The sequence below is a fragment of the Oryctolagus cuniculus genome, chromosome 11, assembly GCF_964237555.1.
Source record: "Oryctolagus cuniculus chromosome 11, mOryCun1.1, whole genome shotgun sequence".
Taxonomy (NCBI): domain Eukaryota; kingdom Metazoa; phylum Chordata; class Mammalia; order Lagomorpha; family Leporidae; genus Oryctolagus; species Oryctolagus cuniculus.
In genome coordinates this window covers 28,641,092-28,663,493 of record NC_091442.1, presented here as the reverse complement: position 1 = coordinate 28,663,493, position 22,402 = coordinate 28,641,092, and the positions used below count along the sequence as shown (strand labels likewise).

The following is a 22,402-nucleotide window of genomic DNA, read 5'->3' as shown; positions in this document are numbered from 1 at the left end:
GCCACAATGGCTAGAGCTGGGTGATATAAAGCCAGGAGCCAGGGAACTTCCTTCCTGATCTGCCACATGGGTGGCAGGGGCCTAAGCGCTTGAGCTCGTCTTCTGCTTCTTTTCCACAGCCATTAGCAGGGAGCTGGATCAGAAGTGGAGCAGCCAGAACACAACCAGTACCCATATGGGGATGCCAGCATTGCAGGCAGCAGCTTAACCTGCTGTGCCACAATGCTGGCCCCAAGTTGTTGATTTTGTATGACCTGCAATGAGTTATAAATAATGGCCATTGATAGAAAAATGGTTTCTCCATCCTTGCACTATGTGAATATCTATGGTAGCATTTGTCCTGGAGTTCGTGACTCCGGTAAATGGTGCCTAAATACGGTTTAGTGCTGGGTTAATGTCTCTGGTCTAAACCGGTGAAGATAAATGGCACCAGTTCTGATGAGGTTAAATACAGGGGATACAGAAAGGCCCTTTCTTCAGAAATTCCATGTACAGCCAGGAGAGTGAAATTAGGAAGATGGAAGAGATTAGGAAATGAGGCAGCTGCAGAGTTGGAGCCGTTGGCCCCATGAGGCGGCAGGGAGGTGCTGGGGCGGAGGCTGCTGGAAGGGGATGAGCCGGAGGAGGGAACTCCTGCTTGTGTGACTCTGCGTGCATCAGGCCTCTGCAGGCTGAAGTGTTTCGGTTTTCTTCCCCAGGCCTAGTGAGCAACGTGGTGTTCACCGGTCTCACCGTGGAGCAGAGGCACCCTGTCCTTGTTCAGCTGCAGAGCCTCATCAGGGCTGCCAATCCTACTGCAGCCTTCATTCTCGCGGAGAACGGGATTGTCACCAGGTAAACCAATCCTGGACTTCGCCCCATGGGACCAGCGCCTTTCTCGGACACAGCTCCGGCTGGGGGTCTTCCCCACTCGGTGGACCTGAGCACTTATTTATAGAAATCAGTTTGAAATGCTTTGGATGCACTGTAAAAATCACCAGGGAGATCCCGTGTGTCAGTGTCCTGTAATGTTTTAAGGCGTTTTGTCTTGAGTACTTCACATCCTCCTTCGTGGAATGTGAACATCAGGTCTTCTCAGTGTTTGTTTATGTTAGTATGTGAGAGAAATTGCATAGAGAATGCAGAGAAATTATCTCTTTACTTCATGGATTTAAGTCAAAATATAAACTAAAAATAGAGAAATTAGTGATTTTGAATGTGCATATGTATGAAATGAAAATACCTGGCCATGGGTGATTTTGCTTGCTCAGTTAGGATACTAAGAACTGTATTTTCATATAGTTTTGACTTTTGAACTCACAAATGTTTTTACATATTCAAAAATTAAGTTACCAAGGAGAGAATCTATATGTATACTAAAATAATAACTGCTCACAAAGAAGTAATTAGGCTTGATCTTAACCAAAAGGCCAAGAAGTGGTACAAAGAAGTAATTAATTCATGTAGCTTTTGAACATACTCATCTGTTGGCAGCCTGATTGCAGACAACACCATTGATGGGCAAAAGGAGATTATAAATGAGAAATTAGGAACATGAGGAAAAACTGTTCAAATGTTGGTTTGAACTGGGGACTCAGTATAAATTCTTTTTTTTTCATGTAAATGTATGTGTCCTAGATCTTTGCACTGAAAAGAACCAGAATAATAATAATACCACAGTAGCAGTAAACCCTCCTACTTCAAGGTCTTGGTTTCTAAGTACCAATCTCTACTACAAGGTATTCAGATTGCTTGAAGAATTAGTTGATTGTATGTCTATAGCAAGGAAAGGAGAAGATGAGCCTGGTCCATTTTATACCCATAAAGCCAAGAAGTACTCAAATATTAGTGGAAGTCTATTAAAAAGGGTATAGGAAGGGCCTGACTCCAAGGTGTAGTGGGTAAAGCCTCCACCTGCATTGCCGGCATCCCATATAGGTGCCAGTTTGAGACTGGCTGCTCCACTTCTGATCCAACTCTCTGCTGTGGCCTAGAAAGCAGTAGAAGATGGTGCAAGTCCTTGGGCCCCTGCACCTACATGAGAAACCCAGAAGAAGCTCCCGGCTCCTGGCTCCTGGCTTTGGATCAGCCCAGCTCCAGCCGTTGCAGCCATTTGGAGAATGAACCAGCAAATGGAATATCTCTCTCTCTCTCTCTCTCTCTCTCTCTCTCTCTCTCTCTGTAACTCTGCCTTTCAAATACATAAATAAATCTTTAAAAAAAAAGGGTGGGGTATAGGCACTAGCTTAAGCTTGTACTGGTCAAATTGAGACAATTTTAGCATAAGAAAGAACACTGATTGGGGCAGGGGTGTGTGACTCCTTCTAGGTTTCCCAAGTGGATGTCAGGGCTCAAGGCCATCATCTACTGCCTTCCCAGACACATTAGCAGGAAGCTAGTTTAGAAACTGAAGAGCCAGGACTCAATTCAGCACTCCAGTATAGGATATGGGCATCCCAGGAGGCAGCTTAACACAATGCACCACAATGTCTACTCCAACTTTCAGTTTTTAAAAAAAGTTTATTTTCATTGATTTGAAAGAGTGACACAGAGAGAGCTTTTACTCCCCAAATGCCCACAGTAGCCCTGGCTGGACCAGGCTCAAGCCAGGAGCTAGGAATTCATCCAGGTCTCCCGTGTGAGTGGCAGGAGCTCAAGTACTTAAGGCATCATCTGCTGCCCATTATTAGGAAGTGGGTTGGAAGTGAAGGCAGGGGGCCAGCGCCGTGGCTCACTTGGTTAATCCTCCGCCTATGGTACCGGCATCCCATATGGGCACTTGGTTCTAGTCCCGGTTGCCCTCTTCCAGTCCAGCTCTCTGCTGTGGCCTGGGAATGCAGTGGAGGATGGCCCAAGTGCTTGGGCCCCTGTACCCGCATGGGAGACCAGGAAGAAGCACCTGGCTCCTGGCTTGGATCGGCATAGCTCCAGCCGTGGCGACCATTTAGGGAGTGAATCAACGGAAGGAAGACCTTTCTCTCTGTCTCTCTCTCACTGTCTAACTCTGTCAAATAAAAAAGTAAAAAAATAAAAATAAAAAAAGGAAGTGAAGGCAGGACTTGAACCCAGACACTCTGAAGCAGGATATGAGAGTCCTAAGCGACGGCTTAACCTGCCCGCAGCTATACTGCCCACCCCATAGCCTTCAGTTTAATACAGGTCTTAGGGAAGGATCACCAGTAACAGCAGGAAGGACTGTTCATTCACTGGTCATTCCATAGACTACTTATGCAGAGGGAAAAGTAACTTCACGTTGGAGAGCTCTGGTAGGCACTGTGCTCACCAAATGATTAAACTTAGCAAGACCAGACACTGATACCATGTGCCTTCTCCATATGAGAATGTGGGAAGAACTTAACATCTCGTAGGTGTTAATCTTCACAAAAAATGCTTAGCCTAAATCTACTCTCATTGTTAAGAAAACAATCAGACAAATCCAAGTGTGGGTCACAAGACAGCTGGCATGTACTTGAGAAAAATATCAGTACTATGGAAACAAGTGAAAAGGTAGAGGAACTGTTCTAGTTAAAGGAGACTAAAGATTGTAAATTTGGTGAGTAATCTTTGATTGCGTTATGAACCCCCTTTTCCCCAAAAAGAGAAAAATGGAAAATGAGTGTATATTAGATCAGTGTTTACCCACCACTTTTAAAAATAAACTTGTCTTTTAATTCCATTTTCCATGAAAAAAATTTTTTTTTCTAATTTTATTTGAAAGTCAGAGAGAAATCTCTCCTATCTGCTGGCTCACTGCCTTAAGTGCCTGCAACAACCAGGGTTGGGCCAGGCCAATGCCAGGAGCCCAGAATGCAGTCCAGGTCTCCATGTGGATGGCAAGGACCCAAGAACTGGATCCATCGCATGTTACCTTCCAGAGTACACGTGAGCAGGAAGCTGGAATTGGAAGCAGTGCTGAGGCTACAGCCCAGGCACTCTGATATGGGATGTGGGCTGTTGCTTTCTTTTTTTTTTTTAATTAATTTATTTATTTGAAAGGCAGAGAGAGAAGTCTTCCATCCGCTTGTTCATTCATTCCCTAAATGGCCACAACAGCCAGAGCTGGACCGATCCAAGCCAGGAGTCAGGAGTTTCATTTTCTTTTTTCTTTGTTTTTCTTTCTTTCTTTCTTTCTTTTTTTTTTTTTTCTTTTTTTTTTTTTTTTTTTTTTTTTTTGACAGGCAGAGTTAGACAGAGAGAGAGAAACAGAGAGAAAGGTCTTCTGTTGGTTCACCCCCCCAAGTGGCCGCTACGGCCAGCGCGTTGCGCCAGCGTGTTGTACTGATCCTAAGTCAGGAGCCAGGTGCTTCTCCTGGTCTCCCATGTGGGTGCAGGGCCCAACGACTTGGGCCATCCTCCACTGCCCTCCTGGGCCACAGCAGAGAGCTGGACTGGAAGAGGAGCAACCGGGACAGAATCCGGCGCCCCAACCGGGACTAGAACCCGGGGTGCTGGCACCGCAGATGGAGGATTAGCCTAGTGAGCTGCGGTGCCAGCCAGGAGCCAGGAGTTTCTAATGGGTCTCCCACGGGAGTGCAGGGGCCCAAGGCTTTGGGCCATTTTCTACTGCTTTCCCAGGCCGTAGCAAAGAGCTGGATTGGAAGTGGAACAGCTGAGACTCGAACTGGCACCCATATGGGATGCCGGCACTGCAGGCAGCAGCTTTACCCGCTCCGCCACAGCGCCAGCCCTGGATGTGGGCTTCTTAAGTGTGCCGAGGCTGGCATTGTTGTATAGCAGGTTGAGCCGCCATCTGTGATGCTGGCAACCCATCTCTTGAGGATCTTGTGAAAATTTGTTTCTGATTTAGTAGAACTGAGGTTGGGCCTAAGATTCTTCATTTCTTTCTTTTTCTATTTGTTTGTTTTTTTTTCTTTTTTTAAAAGAATTAGCTTTTTTAAAAAAAAACTAAAAACCAAAAGAAAAGAGGACAAAATATATTTCTTTGTTTAAAAGCAGAGCTACAGAGAGAGAGGGAGAGACAGAGAGATGGTCCCTCCGCTGGTTCATTCCCCACATGGCCACAATGGCCAGGGTTGGGCTAAGCCAAAACCCAGAGCCTGGAACTCCATCCAAGTCTCCTACGGGAGTAGTAGGTGTCCAAGTACTTGAGGCATCATCTGCAGCTCCCCAGGTGTGTAGCAGGGAACTGGGTCAGAAGCAGAGCAGCCAGGGCTCTCACTGGTACTCCAATATGAGGTGCCACCATCACAAATGGCAGCTTACCCCACCGTGCCACAGTGCCGGCCCCCAAAATTCTGCTTTTCTAACAAGCTCCAAGGTGGTACCAGTGCTGCTGTTAAATTCTTTGGATATGATAACAGGATTGTGGTTCTGTAAGAGATGCATACTAGAGTATTTAAGAGTGAAAGCTCATGATGCCTACAACTAACAAAGTGGTTTGACAGGAAAAAATAAATGCATACATGAATGCTTGTGTGTGTGTATGGGAGTGTGGGGAGGAAGTAAAGTGTACAGATTCAGATTTGACAGCCCGGATCAAGCTGTGTCTCTTCTGTGTGTTTTCAAAGGAATGAAGACATTGAGCTGATTCTCTCAGAAAATAGTTTTTCAAGTCCTCAGATGCTACGTTCTCGATATTTAACATACCCTGGCTGGTAAGTATCATCTTTGAAAAGTAGCTAAAATTTCTTTGTAAATCCAATGATTTATTTATTTATGGGGGGGGGGGGGAGGGAGAAAGTGCAAATATCAGATCACTGTACAAGGATGACACATGGCAGCGGGCAACCTGTCACGTCCCTGCGGCTGCTGGCATTGCCAGGAACCCAGTGCTCCAGCTCTTGGGCTCCAGATTGGGAGCCTTCCCAGATGCTGAGATTTAGGGAGTTCCCCTGTAGGTGCCAAGTGGAGTCCTGTGCTTCCTGTGGCCGTTAGTGAGGGTGGTGTGGCTGGAGTTAGGGGTTTCTGACCTTCCCACGTGAGAAAGTCATCCTGAGAACATGGGCACACAATCCTCTGGGCCCCCTGACAGGTGAGTTTCCTACTGAGGGGGCCTAGGGAGCATTCTGTTTCTCAGGGGCTGAGGGCAGCAGGAGAGTGTGCTGTGCACCCTGCACTCACACCAGCACCAGCAGCACCTGTGTGTGCTGGCCATTGTCCTGACATTCGCTCTGCAAGCTGAGCCAAGTGGCTGTCTAATGTAATACAAGTGAAAAATAATGAAAAGCAAAATTTAGAATTCGTTATTTCAGTCACACACCCGCATTTCCAGTGCTCCATAGCTACCTGTGGCTGGCAGCTGCTGTATTGGGCGTCATCATTCTAAAACATTTCCATCATCACAGAAGGTTCTGTTGGGCACTGCTGTGCTAAGAGCTTTGCCTGTGTTATCTCACTCAGCCCCTACACCGAGCAGTGAAGCAGGTCCCATGATTCTCCTTACTTCATAGCTGAGGCAGCTGAGGTGGCAAGGGGTAAAATGACTTGTCCAGTTGCTAACTTGCAAATGAAAAAGCTGGGTTTCAAGCCCCACCCGTCTGGCCCTGGAGCGTGTTGTCTTAACCACTGTGCTGTACTTGTACCTGCATAGGTTGGACAGTTAACTCCTACCCTATTGAAGGTGTAGGGGAATACAGTTGTTAACAGCTGGCCAGAGTCAGGATTATCTTTGTCATTCTTACGTACACGTCCTCCACACCGTCCCTTACACTGTCAGTTGTTTGTGTCAACAAAAAACTGATTGTACTATGCTATAACAAAATAGCAAAACCACCACACATTCAGTATGTAAAAGTGAAGATATTTAGGCGTATTCTTAGAAGGAATCACTGATTTGATTCATATCACCCTCAGTTGAACGTAGGTAAGCGGATCATTCCTTGTGCCTGAACAAGACAGTTGTAGCCTAGCTACAGTAAACATGTGGAACTTCTGGGAGGAACGCTCCTCTATAGTGGCTGCAGCTACTGACCTTGATTCCTGAGCCTCTGGGCCTGCCCTGGGGCTCCTACAGTCACCACCTGGTACCTAAAGAAGCCGTTTTCCAGTCCATCCTGAGCCACGCTGGGCGTAGTGCATGGAACTTAACTCAGGGCCTGGACGTACCTGATCCAGAGAAAGCAGGTTCCAAGTTTCCCTAAGGATTCAGACACCAAAGTAGCCAGAGAAGCCCACAGTCTACAAATGACTTGTTTGGATGGGGAGAAGGTCTTGTAGAGGGCTTAATACTACCTCCTCACTTTAAAGAAATCTTAAAGAATAAGGTACTTTAAATAATATAAAGTTCAAAACTACAATGCTGTTTTATAATAAAGGACTCCAATAAGAAAACACAATAGCCTGGAGGAAAATACTTCATCAGAGGGTTAACACAATGTTTGGGATGCTTGGTTAAAGAATTAAGAGAAATAACTGAGTCCACATAGATGTGGATAGTTCACTTAAGAGCAAGTATGATTAGCAGCATGGAAACATAATTAAATGTCAGTAATAATCAGAAATGTAAAATGGCAACTCTGTCCTTTTGATTGACACTTATTACATTCAGCCAAAAATACCTGTGATATTCATTGGTGGAGAAATTATGAAACTAGCATAGTCATGTGCAACCGGGTAGTGTAAATTATTACATGTAAGATGGTTATACTGTTTCCTGCAGTGATTCCAATCACGTAGGGTCATCTCAAGGAAATAATTCAAAAGAGGGATTATGGGCCAGTGCTGTGGCACAGAAGGTTAAAAGCCCCAGCCTGCAGTGCTGGCACCCCATATGGGTACCAGTTCCAGTCCTGTTGCTCTACTTCTGATCCAGCTCTCTGCTAATGTACCTGGGAAAGCAGCAGAGGACTGTCCAAACCCTTGGGCCCCTGCATCCAAGTGGGAGACCTGGAAGAAGCTCCTGGCTCCTGGCTTCTGATCAGCTCATCTCCGGCCATTGCGGCCATTTAGGGAGTGAACCAGCAGATGAAAGACCATTCTCTCTGTCTCTACATCTCTCTTTAACTGTATTTCAAATAAATAAGTATTTTTAAAAAAAGAGAAAGAGGCCTGCGCTGCGGCTCACTAGGCTAATCCTCCGCCTAGCGGCGCCGGCACACCGGGTTCTAGTCCCGGTCGGGGCGCCGGATTCTGTCCCGGTTGCCCCTCTTCCAGGCCAGCTCTCTGCTGTGGCCCGGGAAGGCAGTGGAGGATGACCCAAGTCCTTGGGCCCTGCACCCCATGGGAGACCAGGAGAAGCACCTGGCTCCTGCCTTTGGATCAGCGCGGTGCGCCGGCCGCAGCGCGCCAGCCGTGGCGGCCATTGGAGGGTGAACCAATGGCAAAGGAAGCCCTTTCTCTCTGTCTCTCTCTTTCACTATCCACTCTGCCTGTCAAAAAAAAAAAAGAGAGAGAGAGAGAGAGAGAAAGAGAATGATCGTCCCATAACTGTGGACGCCAGGTAATAGGTTCATCTATCTGCCTTGACATATGTGTGAAATTTTCCATGATAGAAAGTTACTTTTCTGGAATGCTCTTGAATATGACCATGTTCTGAAGGAGTCTGTGGCAGGCAGGATGTGTGCTGCACTGGAAGCTGAGAAAATAGAACAGAGGTGTCCCAGCCCTCCGGTTCCCTCTGTAGAGGGTGTCTGCATGCAGATGTCCAGTCTGGTCAGCTGCCCGCAGTGTGATGGTGGGGTGTGGTTGGAGCCCTGAGGGAATGGGAGGGGATCCTAAGTGTTTTATATGTAAAGTGACATACAAGTTGTGAAGGAGGAATTAAGATATAATAAATGATACGTAGTTCATCCCAAAGTAATATATAATAATACCCAAACCTCATTCATTTATACTCATAATATTTTAAAACTTTTAAGGTATGAAGGTAAATTTGATGCCGGATCAGTCTTTCCACTGATGGTTCAGATCTGTGTATGGTTTGGCCGTCCCCTGGAGAAGACTCGCTTTATAGCCAAGTGTAAAGGTGAGCTAGGGTGGGTCCCAGACCCTGGCCAAAGAGCACAGAGGTGTCCCGCCCCCAGCCCCACTTCAGTATTCTGTGTGCAGTCTCCTCACCATTTGGACCAAAAGCAGGCAGAGGGATTTAAGGACTCAGGATTCTCCCGATGGGTGACCGCATGATTTGATCTCCATTCCATTGTAAGAATTTTCCCACCCCTGGCAACCATGGCAGAACCACTGGGGAGCATGTCAGGGGAGACGGGTATTAGCTGTGAACCCCAGAAAGTGAATTAAGGTCTCTGCCCCGTCCCTAAACCTCCCAGCTGTGCTGCCTTGAACTTGGCCTTGCCCCCAGATAGGTGACAGCCCTGTCTTCTTCCTCCACCAGCAATTCAGTCCTCCATCAAGCCAAGTCCCTTCTCTGGAAACATCTACCACATCCTGGGCAAAGTGAAGTTTTCAGGTAACTGGGGGTTGGGTTTGGAAGTCATAAATCATGGAGGGCTCACCTCTCATAATGTGAGTTCGTAGCCCCTGCTGGTGTCCTGCAGACCACCAGTGCCTCCCAGACTGAGACACCCTCCCCTCTGGGCCTCACACCGTCAGGCTCTTGGACACACCTGTCGCCCTGACTACTCTCACCATGTCCTCATGCTGCATAGGGAGAATCTGTCCTCTTCCGCCGGATGGCCTGCTCCTTGATGTCTGTGTTCCAGACTCACACCCCACCCATCTTGGCCATCTGTCGCCTTTTCCTAGACCTGTCACCAGGAGCTACCCCATGCCCAGCTCCAGATCCATTTCTGACTAGAGTCTTAAGGCTTTCTACTTGCCTTCTCCCTGCTGTCCAGTAGGCCTGAGACCTCTGGAGCTCTCGCCCCCTAACAGTCTGTCAGGGCTGGGAGTCTGGGATGGCCTCAAATCAGGTAAGAGTTCATCAGCTTAGCATGGAGGAAGGCAAGACTATTTCAGGGAAAGGAGCAGCCTTTGCAGTGGTCCCGAGGCAAAAGCGGCGCATTCCAGGAACCCAAAAGGGGTTACTGTGGCTGGCGCCTGGAGGTCAGATGAGGTGAGCATGCTGTCAGGGCACCTTCAGCTGTCACAGCGGGAAACCCCAGCCCGGCCAGCAGGTGTCAGCTCTGCTGCTTCCCTGAGTTTTCCCATGAATCCTCCCAGTCATCTGCGTTGTTACAGTCACGGTAACTTTACCCTTCTAAGACAGGGTCTCTATGAGTGTGGTCTCCTTACAGACTCTGAGAGGGTCATGGAGGTCTGCCACAACACCCTGGCCAATTCCTTGAGCATCGTGCCGGTTTTAGAGGGACCCACGCCACCACCTGACCCCAGAAACACACCTCAAGACAGCAGTGGGCAGCAGGAGTGCTACCTTGTGTTCATCGGCTGCTCCCTGAAGGAAGACAGCATCAAGGACTGGTTGCGGCAATCAGCTAAGCAGGTGGTTTTTGATGCCCAGGCAAACCTGCCAGATACGACCACACCTTGGGGCTCCCACTGGCTCTGAGAAGCCCTATCTTCTGCCTCCTGATGCTTCCCCATTGGGTTACCCCTCATGGACTCCACCAGCAGCACTTTGAGGGAACTTTGAGAGTGGGGGGAAGGTATTCAGGGCAAACACCAGGGTAACAGGGCCTGTTATCTCCCCTGTGGGCCCAGATTCTCTGTGTACTATGGGAGCTAAGCCTCTTGGCACAACCTCTAAGCACAGCGGCTTAGCTTATCCTAGAACTCTGGGAATAACGTTGGCTAGGGCTGGATCTTTTATAGATGCTCAGTTGGGAACCTTTGGTTCTACTGAGATATGGGCTGCTTCACCTGGAGAAGCTGCCAGATGGTACTGGACCGTGGGACCTCAGGCTGTCCTTTGTCTATGTCTGCCATTGGCAGGGCCTGGGCATGAGAATCTGCAAAGACCATGCCTGTTTGCAAAAGCCCTCGGCCCTCCTCTGCCGCTTGCCTCCTGCTGACTCACTAGGCTCTAGAGCAAGAAAGTCGTTTTCTCAAGAGACACATTGGCAGGATACCATGTCCAGACCAGGACAGCCCGTGTACCTTCCCTTCCACCAGGGTCTTAGCTGGGTAACTGATCGAGCGCCATGAGCCCTGGCCCACCGTGTACTGTTAGCTCTGCTGCAACCTGACCCCTCCCTGCATCTCTACACAGAAGCCTCAGAGGAAAGCCCTGAAGACCAGAGGAATGCTGACCCAGCAGGAGATCAAGAACATCCACGTGAGTCTGCAGCCCTGGCCTGTGGCCTAGACTGCCCTTCCAGGCTTGTGCAGAGAGCTGTGTCTTCTGGATTCCCTGGCCTAGGGAGCTGCCTGTAGGGCAGATAAAGAGTCCCAGCCCAGAGCGTCAGTGAGGAGAGGGCAGGCATCCTCAGGTGTGGCCTGCGCATAAACTTGAGGAGAGCCAGCATCAGAGGGAGGAGCAGGTGATAGGAGGCCCTGTATGGTCACCCTGTCCAAGAAACACAGAAGACCTCTGTCCAAGGTAACCAACCAGGGCCCAGGGAAAAACTAGATCCAGAACTGCTAAGGGGAAGGTTGTGGAATCCTGAAGCCAGCATGAGAGGCCCTTGATGAGCCTTCCCAAGCCCTCTGGGGCCTTTTCCTGAGGAGCTCGAGGGCAGAAGGCTAAAAGGAACAGAGTCCTGGCCCCAGGCTGGGCTGTGTCATGAGTCCCAGTAATGAACAGGTGGAGCAAGAGAGCACTCCTATCCATCTGAGACAAGCGTGGGTGCCCTGGGGAGGAGAGGGTGCATGTTCCTCTAGAAGCAGACCTCAGACAAGGGTGTGAGGACGCGTGGTTTATTTTGGAAGTGATTCTAGGAGACACTGAATAGGAAGGAGGGGAGCGAAGGGAACAGAGCCAATAAAGGTGTGTTGAGAGCAGCGCAAGCTTAATTCCACGTGGAACTCCTTGCCCAGGGCCCTGGGACGCCCAGGGCGAATGTCTTGAGGGTTGCTGGGAGGTGTTAATTCCCTGGCTCATCTTACATGGTAGAGTAGGCTCTTTCGCTCAGGTAAATAGGCTTGTTTATTTGTTTTTAATGACTCCGTGAATGATAGGAAGTGGCTGGGTAATTCTCACAGGACTCTCTCCCTGCAGGTGAAACGCCATCTGGACCCCCTGCCTGCGGGCTACTTCTATAATGGCACCCAGTTTGTTAACTTCTTTGGTGACAAGACTGACTTTCACCCACGTATCCTTGGAAGAGCTTGGTCCCTCTGTGGAATGTGTAGGGGTGTGGAATCCTATGTGTGAAGTAGGCTGCTGAGCCCTGGAGTGGGCTACGGCTGGAAACACAGAATCAAACCATAGGGATGAACTTTTTATTTTGACCTTTTCTTAAATTTTTAAAAAAATTTTTTTCATTTTATTTAAAATGCAGAGAGAGAACTTAGAGCCACTGGTTCACTCCCCAAATGTCCACAACAGCCAGGGCAGGCCCGGCTGAAGCCAGAAGCCTGGAACTCTATCCCAGTCTCCCACATGGGTGGCAGGGACCCAAGTACATGAGCCATCACCTGCCGCCTCCCAGGGTGCACATTAGCAGGAAGCTGGATCTGAAACAAAACGTCAGGGTTTGAAACAGGCACAGTATTGGTTGTGGGCAAATTGAGCCAAATGCCCGTCCCCATTTTTTTTTTTTTTTTTTTTTTTTTTTGACAGGCAGAGTGGATAGTGAGAGAGACAGAGAGAAAGGTCTTCCTTTTGCCGTTGGTTCACCCTCCAATGGCTGCCATGGCTGGTGCGCTGTGGCCAGCGCACCGCGCTGATCCGAAGGCAGGAGCCAGGTGCTTCTCCTGGTCTCCCATGGGGTGCAGGGCCCAAGCACTTGGGCCATCCTCCACTGCCTTCCCGGGCCACAGCAGAGAGCTGGCCTGGAAGAGGGGCAACCGGGAAAGAATCCGGTGCCCCGATCGGGGCTAGAACCCTGTGTGCCGGCGCCGCTAGGTGGAGGATTAGCCTAGTGAGCTGCGGTGCCAGCCACCTGTCCCCATTTTGACCTTTGAGAGTTGTTAAAATCTACTCTCCCTTTATTGTGATTCTGTGGGTCATAGTTTGAATGCAGCTATGGTAGCACCCTGATTTCTGTGGTCACTGAGGTTACGATTTACAAGTTGGAGACAAAGTTAATCTGTGAAAAGATGGATAGGACAGTGTAAGACTTGGCGCTCTGCTGTGTGCTAAGGACAGCTGCAGGGCTCAGTTCTGTGACTTCATTACGGTTCAACACCAACACCCTTTGCATTCTTTGCAGCTCTAATGTTGCCAAGAGATAAAAGAGCCTATCAGGTGCCTGGATGTCCCACTACTCACCCACCCACAGGTCCCTTGGGACCCAGCAGGCCTCTTCTGCCTCCTCCTCCAGGCTCAGGGCTTCCTTCCTTAATGAGTTACCAGTCATGGACCAGTTCATGAATGACTATGTGGAAGAAGCCAACCGGGAAATCGAGAAGTATAACCGCGAGCTGGAGCAGCAGGAGTATCACGACCTCTTTGAGCAGAAGCTCTAGAGGGAGGCTGGGCCCATAGTCCTGCAGCAAGTCCACCAGGGAAACCTGACCCGGCTCTCCTGGAGGCCCTGCCTGGAAGGGCTGTCTTTGTTCTCTCGGCCTGTGCGTGCTGGCTTGAGTGTGTGTTTTCTGTCCTCTCTCTACAGCGCTGAAGAGCATCACCTGCCCCCGGGGGGGAGGGGGCGGGGGTCCTCAAGGAAGAGCAGCTAGGGACTGCCTGTGTATGCGGCTGGCAGTCCGGGACCCCGGCTCTCTCTAACAGTGCCTCCTTGTGGCTGTGGAGGCACTGTGTGAGGGCAGGAGAGCATTTGGCCCGTACTGAGGAGCTGCTGGGAGTTAGAAGGAACCCTGGCTGTGGGGGGCCCAGGCCACCCCTGGCCCCAGTCTCCAAATGCTGCCATGGGAAATCCCTCGTCACTAGTGGGGTACCTGCCTTCCCTGCTGAGACCCCTTCCATTCAAGGAGCTGGCCGCCTCGGCCTGGTGCTGAGCGGGGCAGCACAAGCCCTGCCCACAGAGCCAGCAGCTGGGGCTGAGGCTGGCAGCCTGTTCTGAGATGCAGGAGGGATTTCCCTGGCAGCCTGAACTGAGGGGAAGCACATGGCTGCTCAGACGTGTGTGGCTCTCCAGTTGACACAAGCAGTCCCCCGTGGTGGTTCTGGAGCTGTCTTCTGTTATCACTCGTGTTTTCCTAATCAGGCACAAGAACAACCCTATGGCCCAGGCCCCGCCGGCACGCATCGCCTCACTGTGGAGGGGCCTGGTCACTTGTGGGTGTCAGTCTCCAGCTCCAGCCTCACCAAACAAGGCCTGCTTTTCAGCCACAAACTTCAGGAGACTCGTGCCCCCCTCCCCAAAGCGTTGTTGCTGGCCCTGGTCTTATTTGGCTCCTGAGGACCAGGATTTCAGAGAATTTTGACTCTGAAGTCGGAATTCCTTCCAGTGACTTTGTTCCTAGCTCACCCCTGGAGCAGAGGGGAACTCAAGTGTGGCCCGTGTGTAGCCTTCATGATCAGTGTGTGCAGGATGGGGTCCCAGGCCCTGGTGTTTAGGTGATGTCTGCTAGGACTTCAGCGCCTCAGCCGCCTGCATTGCCAGCGTTTCTGAGTTTCACGTATTATTTTGCATGCCTTAGGAAGAAGCACATAGGTGAAACCAGCAAATTGTCCAGTAATGTAGAAGGGGTTCTGAGAAAGGCCCCTGGCACAGAGGAGAGCCAGGCTGGAGCACATGTGGCCTGCACGCCAGTAGCAGTGCAGTGCCAAGGGCTTGTCAGTAAAACATACTTGTATCAAAAAAAAGCAATTTGTATTTGAAGCCAAATGAGCAAAACTCGAAGTACGGTAGATGAAGAAGCCTTGCACCTCGGAAGGCTTCCTTGAAAAGCCCACACGCTCCAGACTCCGCTCCGAGGCCTCTTTGGGAGTCCCTGGTTTCTGGCTGGCCAGGGGCCCGGCTCCACAAAGCGGCTGCCTCTGCCTCAGAGTCAGTAGCGTAGATCTTAAGTGCAATTGATTCATAAGCAGTGAGTTACTGTAGCTTCCTTCAGCTCTGTGAGCTCTTTTTAAAAACTCAGACTTGAGCAGCCTTAGAAAAGGGAGAAGTGAAGTTGGGGGCGGGGAGGGTGGGGGTGGGAACCGCAGGCCATTTCCTCCAAGCGGGTAGGGAAGTTTTAAATGAAAGCTCTCAATCTAGGAGCTCAAGCCGTTCCTGGCTGCCCTGGCCTGGCAGTCTGGCTGCTACACAAGAGTTTTTAAAGAGGGGTCGGAGCTGCCCGTGAGAGCAGGCCTTCCCGCCGCGTGGGCTTCGCTGCGCTGCGTGTCGGTCTGCTCTCCGACCCGCGTCCAGGGAAATGCTCTCTCACCAACCTGCCTGCTCTCCCTGTTCCTCTCTGAGGGAAACTGTGATGAGATTACCTCAACTTGCGTATGAAACTGTGATTGAAACGTCGAAACATTAAGAAGTATCAAAGCCAAAAAGGCAAAAAAAAAAAAAAAAACACGGCTTCTTAGCCTTCTCGGGGATGGGAGGGGCACGTTGGAGAAAGGGCGTTCCTGGGGTGCTTGCTGTGCCCCTGTGAGAAGGCAGAGCAGCAGCAGCGCCTGTGAGCTCTTTGGGGACTGGCGGGGGGAGGGGGATGCCTGCCCCTGCACTGCCCCTTCCGGAACCTTCACTGACAGTATCCACTTGACTCCTCCCTGTGGGGGAGCAGGACCTTTGGCCGTCCCCATCCCCGGAGGAAGGCCGTGACACTGTGTTGTAGCTTTTCACCTGAGGAGTGGAGGCCAGAACCGGCAGCGAGGCGGTGGGTTCCTAGGGACAGCAGCAGTCCCCCTGGGCGTGCATGCTTTGGCCGGCTTTCCTGTTAGCAGCTTCAGTTCTTATCACCAGAGTGTGTGAGATAATGTTGAAGTCGCTGAAGTTATGGGTTATCTTTATTTTGATGTGGGATATTTCTGTTTTTGATTGGAAGGAGAGACAGAAATTGTAGAAAAACAGGATCACCCTAGGAAGGGGCTGCAGCCAAGGCCCTGCTGAGCCCGAGGGGGCATCTGACCTGGGACCTGGATCTTGGCCCTAAAGGTTGCAAGAAAAAATACTATCCTAAATTCTATTAGGATGTTGGAGAATTTTTGCACAGTAATAAGCTCGGGGTTGCTCTTTGGGCTTTTTTTTCAAAAGGGAAAAGTTCAACTCAAAGATTGTAAACTATTAAGTATTCAGCCATGTTGCTGACTAGTTGGATCGCTGTACCTCAAAAAGTAGGTGAGATGTGACTTCTACATTGTCCCAGGTTGTCAAATACTAATGACATAAGAGCTCACTTACGTGCCAAAATTCACTTTTATACTAGTTTTTCAGTGCTTTAATATTTGTAACTTAAATTTTAAAACTCATATTTACAAACACTACTGTAACTTCAGTGAAACTGAATTGTGTGAATGAAGCTTTTTGCTTATTATAGTATTTATTACACTACTTAATTCAGTAAATATATAAAAGTAGTCTTCAATTTATTTTTATATTATTTGACATGTTTTTACCTGCAGTTGTGTATGTGAATTTACCTTGGTAATCGAGATGTAACACTAAGGACCAATAAACTATCACTGACTAAGCAAGGCTCTGGCTGCATCCGTGCCGCAGAGGCAGAGCAGGCCTCGGGCGGGCGCCTCTCCACCGGGGCCCTTGCGGGAGGAGCCGCCCCTGCACACAGACACAGCAGGGGCCCGGAGAACGAAATGCCTGGAAGGAACCACCTCGCCTGCGATGGCCACTTTCCAGGAGGGCCCCAGGAAGCCAGCTGTGAGCACGGGACCCGGGGCCCCAGGCAAAAACGTGAGTGCCAGTGGGCACCCCCAGCCCGATTCAACTCCGCCAGGCGGCCCTCTGCTGGTATGGGTGACACAGCCGCTGTCCTCCGCCGTGTTCAGTCTGCGAGCCGTAGCACAGCAAATTCTAAGGCGGAAGCCCCCTGTGCCCGGTGCAGACTCGGCTTCCGTGGCCCTCCCCCTGGCCGCGCTGCCCTTTGTGGGCTCCACGGCGGCTCACATACCATCGGCAAAGCTGAGAGGAAGACCGGTAGCCTGGCTGGGAGCGGCACTTGCTGCAGGCGCCGCCGGGCTGTAACCACCTTGCTTCCTGTGACACCCACATGGCAGGGGCCTGGGGACAAGAGGAAGTGCCCTGCCAGGGAGGGTTCAGCCCCCATAGGCCGCCTTCCTGACGGTTGGGACGGAGGTACTGGGTTTGGAAGTTCGATGAGATCACTTGCTCTTGGACGTACCAAACACAACACGGCCTGGGAGGGGCTGATAGACTTGGGGAGGCGGTGCCACTGTGTCCCTCACTGTGCCTTTCCTCCAGCCTCTTGCCTCCCAGCCTGTGCTCCTGCGTTTGAGGCTTGATGGAGCTTCTGTGCTGTGCCTCCTCCAAACCCCCAGGACACGGGGAGGGAGGAGAGACGACAATGGGGGCTTCCTGGCTGAGGAACTTTGAGGTCAAGGTCCCCAGAGGGCAGGACACCTGGCACAGGAGAGGGGTGCATCTCAGCCACAGGAAGGGAGGAGACCTGAGCACCTCTGGACAGAGCAGGAGCCCCAGAATCAGGGCACCCTGGAGGACAAGACATGGAAAATGTGGTTTAGAGCAGATCTCCAGCAGAGCTGCTGAAAATCCCAGGGCCCTCCACGGAGCACAGGGAAATCCTGGTGCACTGACTTCTGTGGGAGATAGAGGCGATGGTCGCTCAAAGCATGGCCACTGCCCCACCTGCATCCCACAGTGGAAAGCGAGCAGCTTGGTTCCTGTAAGAAGAGTCCACAGGGGCATCAGCTTCATGTCCAGCTGGGCACGGGACTCCAGACATCATCAGGGCCCTCACTCTTCCCCAGTGTTAAGCTTCCTCTACGTCACTGTGACCCCAGCACCCCAAAAGCAAGACCCAGCCTCCTCGAGCGGCATCCCCACAGTCCAGGCTTGCATTCCCTTCTCTGACCCAGTCACAGTGGTTAGGAAGAACAGGGTACTCCAACTGGCCTGGCCGTGGGTCCTTGTGTATTTCCACACACCCCCCCCCCAGGCCCCTGGAAGCTGCCCCCTGCTAAGTGCTTGCTCCCCTCCAGCAGCGGTGCATGGCCCCCTGCAGGCCTCTCTGTTAGATGAGACACCTACTTGATTTCCACAATCCTGCTGCTTGCTGCTTGTCTTGTCATAGGAAACAGCCTTTCCATTGTGGTGGTGGTGGTGTGGTGGTCATTTCTTTTCGGACTTACTTATTTGAAAGGCAGAGTTAGGGGAAGAGAGATGTTCCATTCACTGGTTCACTCCCCAAATGGCTGTAATGGCCAGGGCTGGGCCAGACCAAAGTGAAGAGTCTAGAACTCTGGGACTCCTACATGGGTACAGGGGCCCAAGCACTTGGGCCATCTTCCAGCTGCTTTTCCAGACATGTTAGCAGGGAACTGGATCATAAGTGGAGCAGCGGGGTCTCAAAACAGGTACTTACATGGGATGCATGTGTCACAGGCAGCGGCTTAACCAACTGTACAACAATGCCTACCCCATGGTGATTTTTTAACCAAGAGAAGTAAAAGATTAGGTTCAAAACACTGTAGCCACTGAGGCCAGTGTTGTGGTGGGGCAGATAAGCTGCCGCTCGCAACACCAGCACCATATGGGTGCCGGTTCAAGTCCCAGCTGCTCCACCTCCCTTCCAGCTTCCTGCTAATACCTGGGAAAAACAATGGAAGATGGCCCAAGTGCTTGGCCCCTGCACCCACGTGGTCTGAGATCCAGGTGAAGCTCCTGGCTTCAGCCTGACCCAGCCCCGCCATTGTGGCTAACTGGGGAACGTACCAGGTGATGGACAATCTCTGTCTCTCCGTTTCTGACTTTCAAATATGTAATTAAATCTCAAAACAGTAGCATTCTGGTCACTAAGATAATCCCTCTCCCTGTGAAGATTGAGAAAAGATGATCATTTTCTGGGTAGTGCACCCAGAGACACCAGTGTTCCCTGGGAGTTTGAAGATCCTTTTGGTCTTAAATAAAGATCAAGTGGACTGAACGTGGGGGAGGGGCTGCTGCTGCTCCCTGGTGGCCATGAGAGGCCACCAGGTGGAGTGCCACTTTGAGGAACAACTGACAAGACAGCATGACTAATTAGACGAGAACCAGGGGGATGACCTTGAAGTCAAAGTGGAAAAAGCCAAAGTGGAAAAAAACCCAATGTTTTGAAACAATTCCAAAAGCTTTTTTTGTGTTTCATCCTCTCAAAATTTGAAGAAAAATAAATGCACTTGTGCACAGTTTACTCCTGCCGCCCCAGGCCCTGCACTGACAGTTCGGGTGAAAGAAGTTGCATTACGGACAATAGATTTTATGTCAAAGGAGCAAATGAAATGTTTAAAAGTACTAACCAGATAAAAACGTGAATATGTCATTTTATCCTGTTCCTGCGTCGATAAAGACGTTTAGTTTTTTTTTTCCTCCCCTGGTGTCACATTTTTAGGAAGCTTTACATCTCTGAAATTTCATGCCTGGATGAATGCACAAATAATAAGAAATAAAGACAACAGGAAAAGGAAAGATGGTTTGATAAGGGAGACTATTTCAATTCAAGACTAAAAATTTGTGGAATTTTCTGGTTAAAAATTCTCTACTTCAACTTCTTTGTTTTATAGATGAACATGATCAGGCGCTCAAAGAGCCTGGAGATCTTGCCCAGGCCCTGGGCCCTGCCCCTGCTCTCTGTACCCCAGCAGAAGGGCGTGGCCTGGAGAGGCTCCCATGGGTGGGGCAGACCCAAGGATACAAGGAGTGAAAGGCTGGCCGGGAGGAGACAGGCCGCCTTGGGAAGCTTAGGTCACCAGGGTAGCAAGTGATGGGATTTGGAGTGGGGCCTGGGGAGGTGACGGTGGGCAGGTTTGGGGCCAGCATTGTGGCATCTTTTCCAGACCTGTTGCTCACATCCCTGTGCCCGGTGTTTCTTGCCTGAGAAGCTGGAACCCAGAGCCTGCCCAGCAGTCTGCTGGGCAGACAGGATCCGTGAGCTCTAAGACCCCTGCCCAGGGTAAGCATGGGCTGGGGCGAAGGGGCACAGGACAGTCACCCTGAGGGGAGCAGGGGATCCTTACCCTCCTGGCTGCCCATACCGGGGCCCAGATCTGTCAGTGGGGATAGAGGGCAACTGAGAGAAGGCTGACTGCTGCGTAAGTTGGGATTAAAAGGTCACCCTCCCACCCCTCTATGGGCCTGCAGACGCCCCCAGGAGAGAGAGGAGGCCGGCAGGCAGATGCTACTAGCATGCCCAGTCTCATTCTGCACCCCCATAAATAGAAAAATTGGAAGGGGGGCTAAGACATTTGGGGGCAACATGGCTTAAACCAAGAATTGGAGATGGGGGTGGGCATTGGGGGCTGCTTAGATGCTTGCTTTCCATATCCCAGTGCCTGTGTTCCTGGACGGGCTCTGCTCTGATTCCAGCTTCCTGCCAGTGTGCACCCTCAGAGGCAGCAGCTGATGGCTCAGATTCCTGGGTCCCTGCTCTTGACTTCAGCTCGGCTCAGTCCCAGCTGTGTGGGCATTTGGAGAGTGAAACAGCAGATAGAAGTCTCTCTCTCTCTCTCCCTCTCCCTCTCTCTCTCCCTCGCCTCTTCCTCTCTCTGCCTTTCAAACAAGTAAAAATAAAAGGCATTTAAAAAAAAAAAAAAGGAATTGGAGACAGATTGGCGGTTTATTGGGATCCACTTAGAACACAAGGGAGAATCTGGGAGTTGATTCAGTGGGATCCTGAACCCATGAACCCAGTCCCGCAGGCATGAGGCTGTCACAAATAACCCCGACATGACAAGTCCCCAGACGGAGGGATGGCTTGGGAATTGTACCCCGCCTCCTCCCCAGGAACGACAAGGGGGTGACGCAGCTGCAGCCGTGAGGGGCTGGGAACGCAGGCCAGGGCAGCCTACAGAGGCCCCAAGAGGCTTGTAAACCCCAAATGACTCAACGGCGAGCTGCCGGCTGCAAGGTGTGGGAAGCCCTGCTTGCCAAGGGTCCAAGGAAGTGGAGGGCGGCCAAGATGGGACAGGGCAGAGGCAGAAATGAAAGGACTGATTAATGTCCGCGGAGCATGAGGTGAGAAAGGGGGCGGAAGCATCAGCAGGACTCTGTGTGGGGGTGGAGGGTGGCTGGAGAGGAGGCCATCCGGCGGGCTCCCCGCCTCTGGGGACTGCGTGCCGCGGGGTTACTGAGCACCCAGTGTGCTTGGCGCAGCACTAGTGAGGGACAAGCCCAGCCCCTCTCTCAGGGCGTTCAAGGTCTGGCCGGGGCGACAGGCCCAGGTGGCACAGGAGCAGGAAGAAGCAAGCAGGCTGTGCTCTGAGTCAGGGCTGTGAGGCTCTGGGATGGAGGGAAAGCAACAAGGAGCTTAGGTTGCTTTAACGTTTCTATGTATTTGAAAGGCAGAGAGTGAGAGAGCAAGATTCCATCCACTGGTTCATGCCCCTGATGACCACAACAATTGTGGCCGGGCCAGGCCAAAGCCGGGAACTCCATCCAGGTCTCCCATGTGGGTGGCAGGGACCCAAATATTTGCGCCGTCACCTGCTGCCTCCTGTAAGCATTAGCAGCCAGCTGGAGTGGAAGCAGGGCAGGGCCTTGAACCCAAGCACTCCAATATGGTATGCGGTGTCCCAAGCTGTATCTTAACCACTGCACTGAATGCCTGCCCTGAGTGCTTTGGTTTTTAATGAGTTTCTATATAGTTCCCTTACCCCAGATTCTCAAGTCTGCAGACAAGATAAGTGGCATAAGGGGCAACTGAGTTCAAAGTGCTTTTAAAAAAAAAAAAAAATTTATTTGAGAGGCAGAGTTACAAAGAGTGAAACAGAGAAAGGTCTTCCATCCGTTGGTTCACTCCTCCAATGGCCACAATGGCCAGAGCTGAGCTGATCTGAAGCCAGGAGCCAAGAGCTGCTTCTGGGTCTCCCATGCAGGTGCAGCGGCCCAAGCACTAGGGTCATCTTCCACAGCTTTCCCAGGTCATAGCAGAGAGCTGGATAAGTGGAGCAGCTGGGACAGGAACTAGCATCCATATGGGATGCTGGCATCACAGGCAGAAGCTTAGCCCACTATGCCACAGTGCTGCCCCCCCCCTTTTTTTAAGACTTATGTATGTATTTGAAAGGGAGCATTACAGTGAGAGGAAGAGACAGAGATCTTCCATCCACAAGTTCACTCCCCAAATGCCTGCAATGGTTGGGGCTGGGCCAGGCTGAAGCCAGGAGCTAGGTGCTCCATCCAGGTCTCCCACGTGGGTACAGGGACCAAAGGACTTGGCTTTCCCAGGTGCGTCAGCAGGGAGGTGGATCGGAAGTAGAGCAGCCGGAACTTGAACCGGTGTTCACATGGAATATGGAATCCCAGGGGGCAGCTTAACCCAGGGCGCCATAACGCCAGCCCCCACAGTGCTTTAGGAAACC

The 22,402-nt window shown here is 51.0% G+C and overlaps 1 protein-coding gene across 5 annotated transcripts in view; it reads left to right on the top strand.

Annotated features, from left to right (window-relative positions):
- Window positions 1-16,539, top strand: part of DNAAF9 (dynein axonemal assembly factor 9) — a 128,664-nt gene extending 112,125 nt beyond the window's left edge. For all 5 annotated transcript variants that reach the window (XM_051845225.2, XM_070052018.1, XM_051845223.2 and 2 more), the window contains 8 exons: window positions 699-834; window positions 5,508-5,594; window positions 8,796-8,902; window positions 9,269-9,343; window positions 10,131-10,336; window positions 11,063-11,128; window positions 12,011-12,104; window positions 13,310-16,539. In XM_051845225.2, coding sequence (XP_051701185.2) covers window positions 699-834; window positions 5,508-5,594; window positions 8,796-8,902; window positions 9,269-9,343; window positions 10,131-10,336; window positions 11,063-11,128; window positions 12,011-12,104; window positions 13,310-13,422 — 884 coding nt within the window. In that variant the 3' untranslated portion in view covers window positions 13,423-16,539. The remainder of the gene's footprint in view (window positions 1-698; window positions 835-5,507; window positions 5,595-8,795; window positions 8,903-9,268; window positions 9,344-10,130; window positions 10,337-11,062; window positions 11,129-12,010; window positions 12,105-13,309) is intronic.
- Window positions 16,540-22,402: the final 5,863 nt, after the last annotated feature.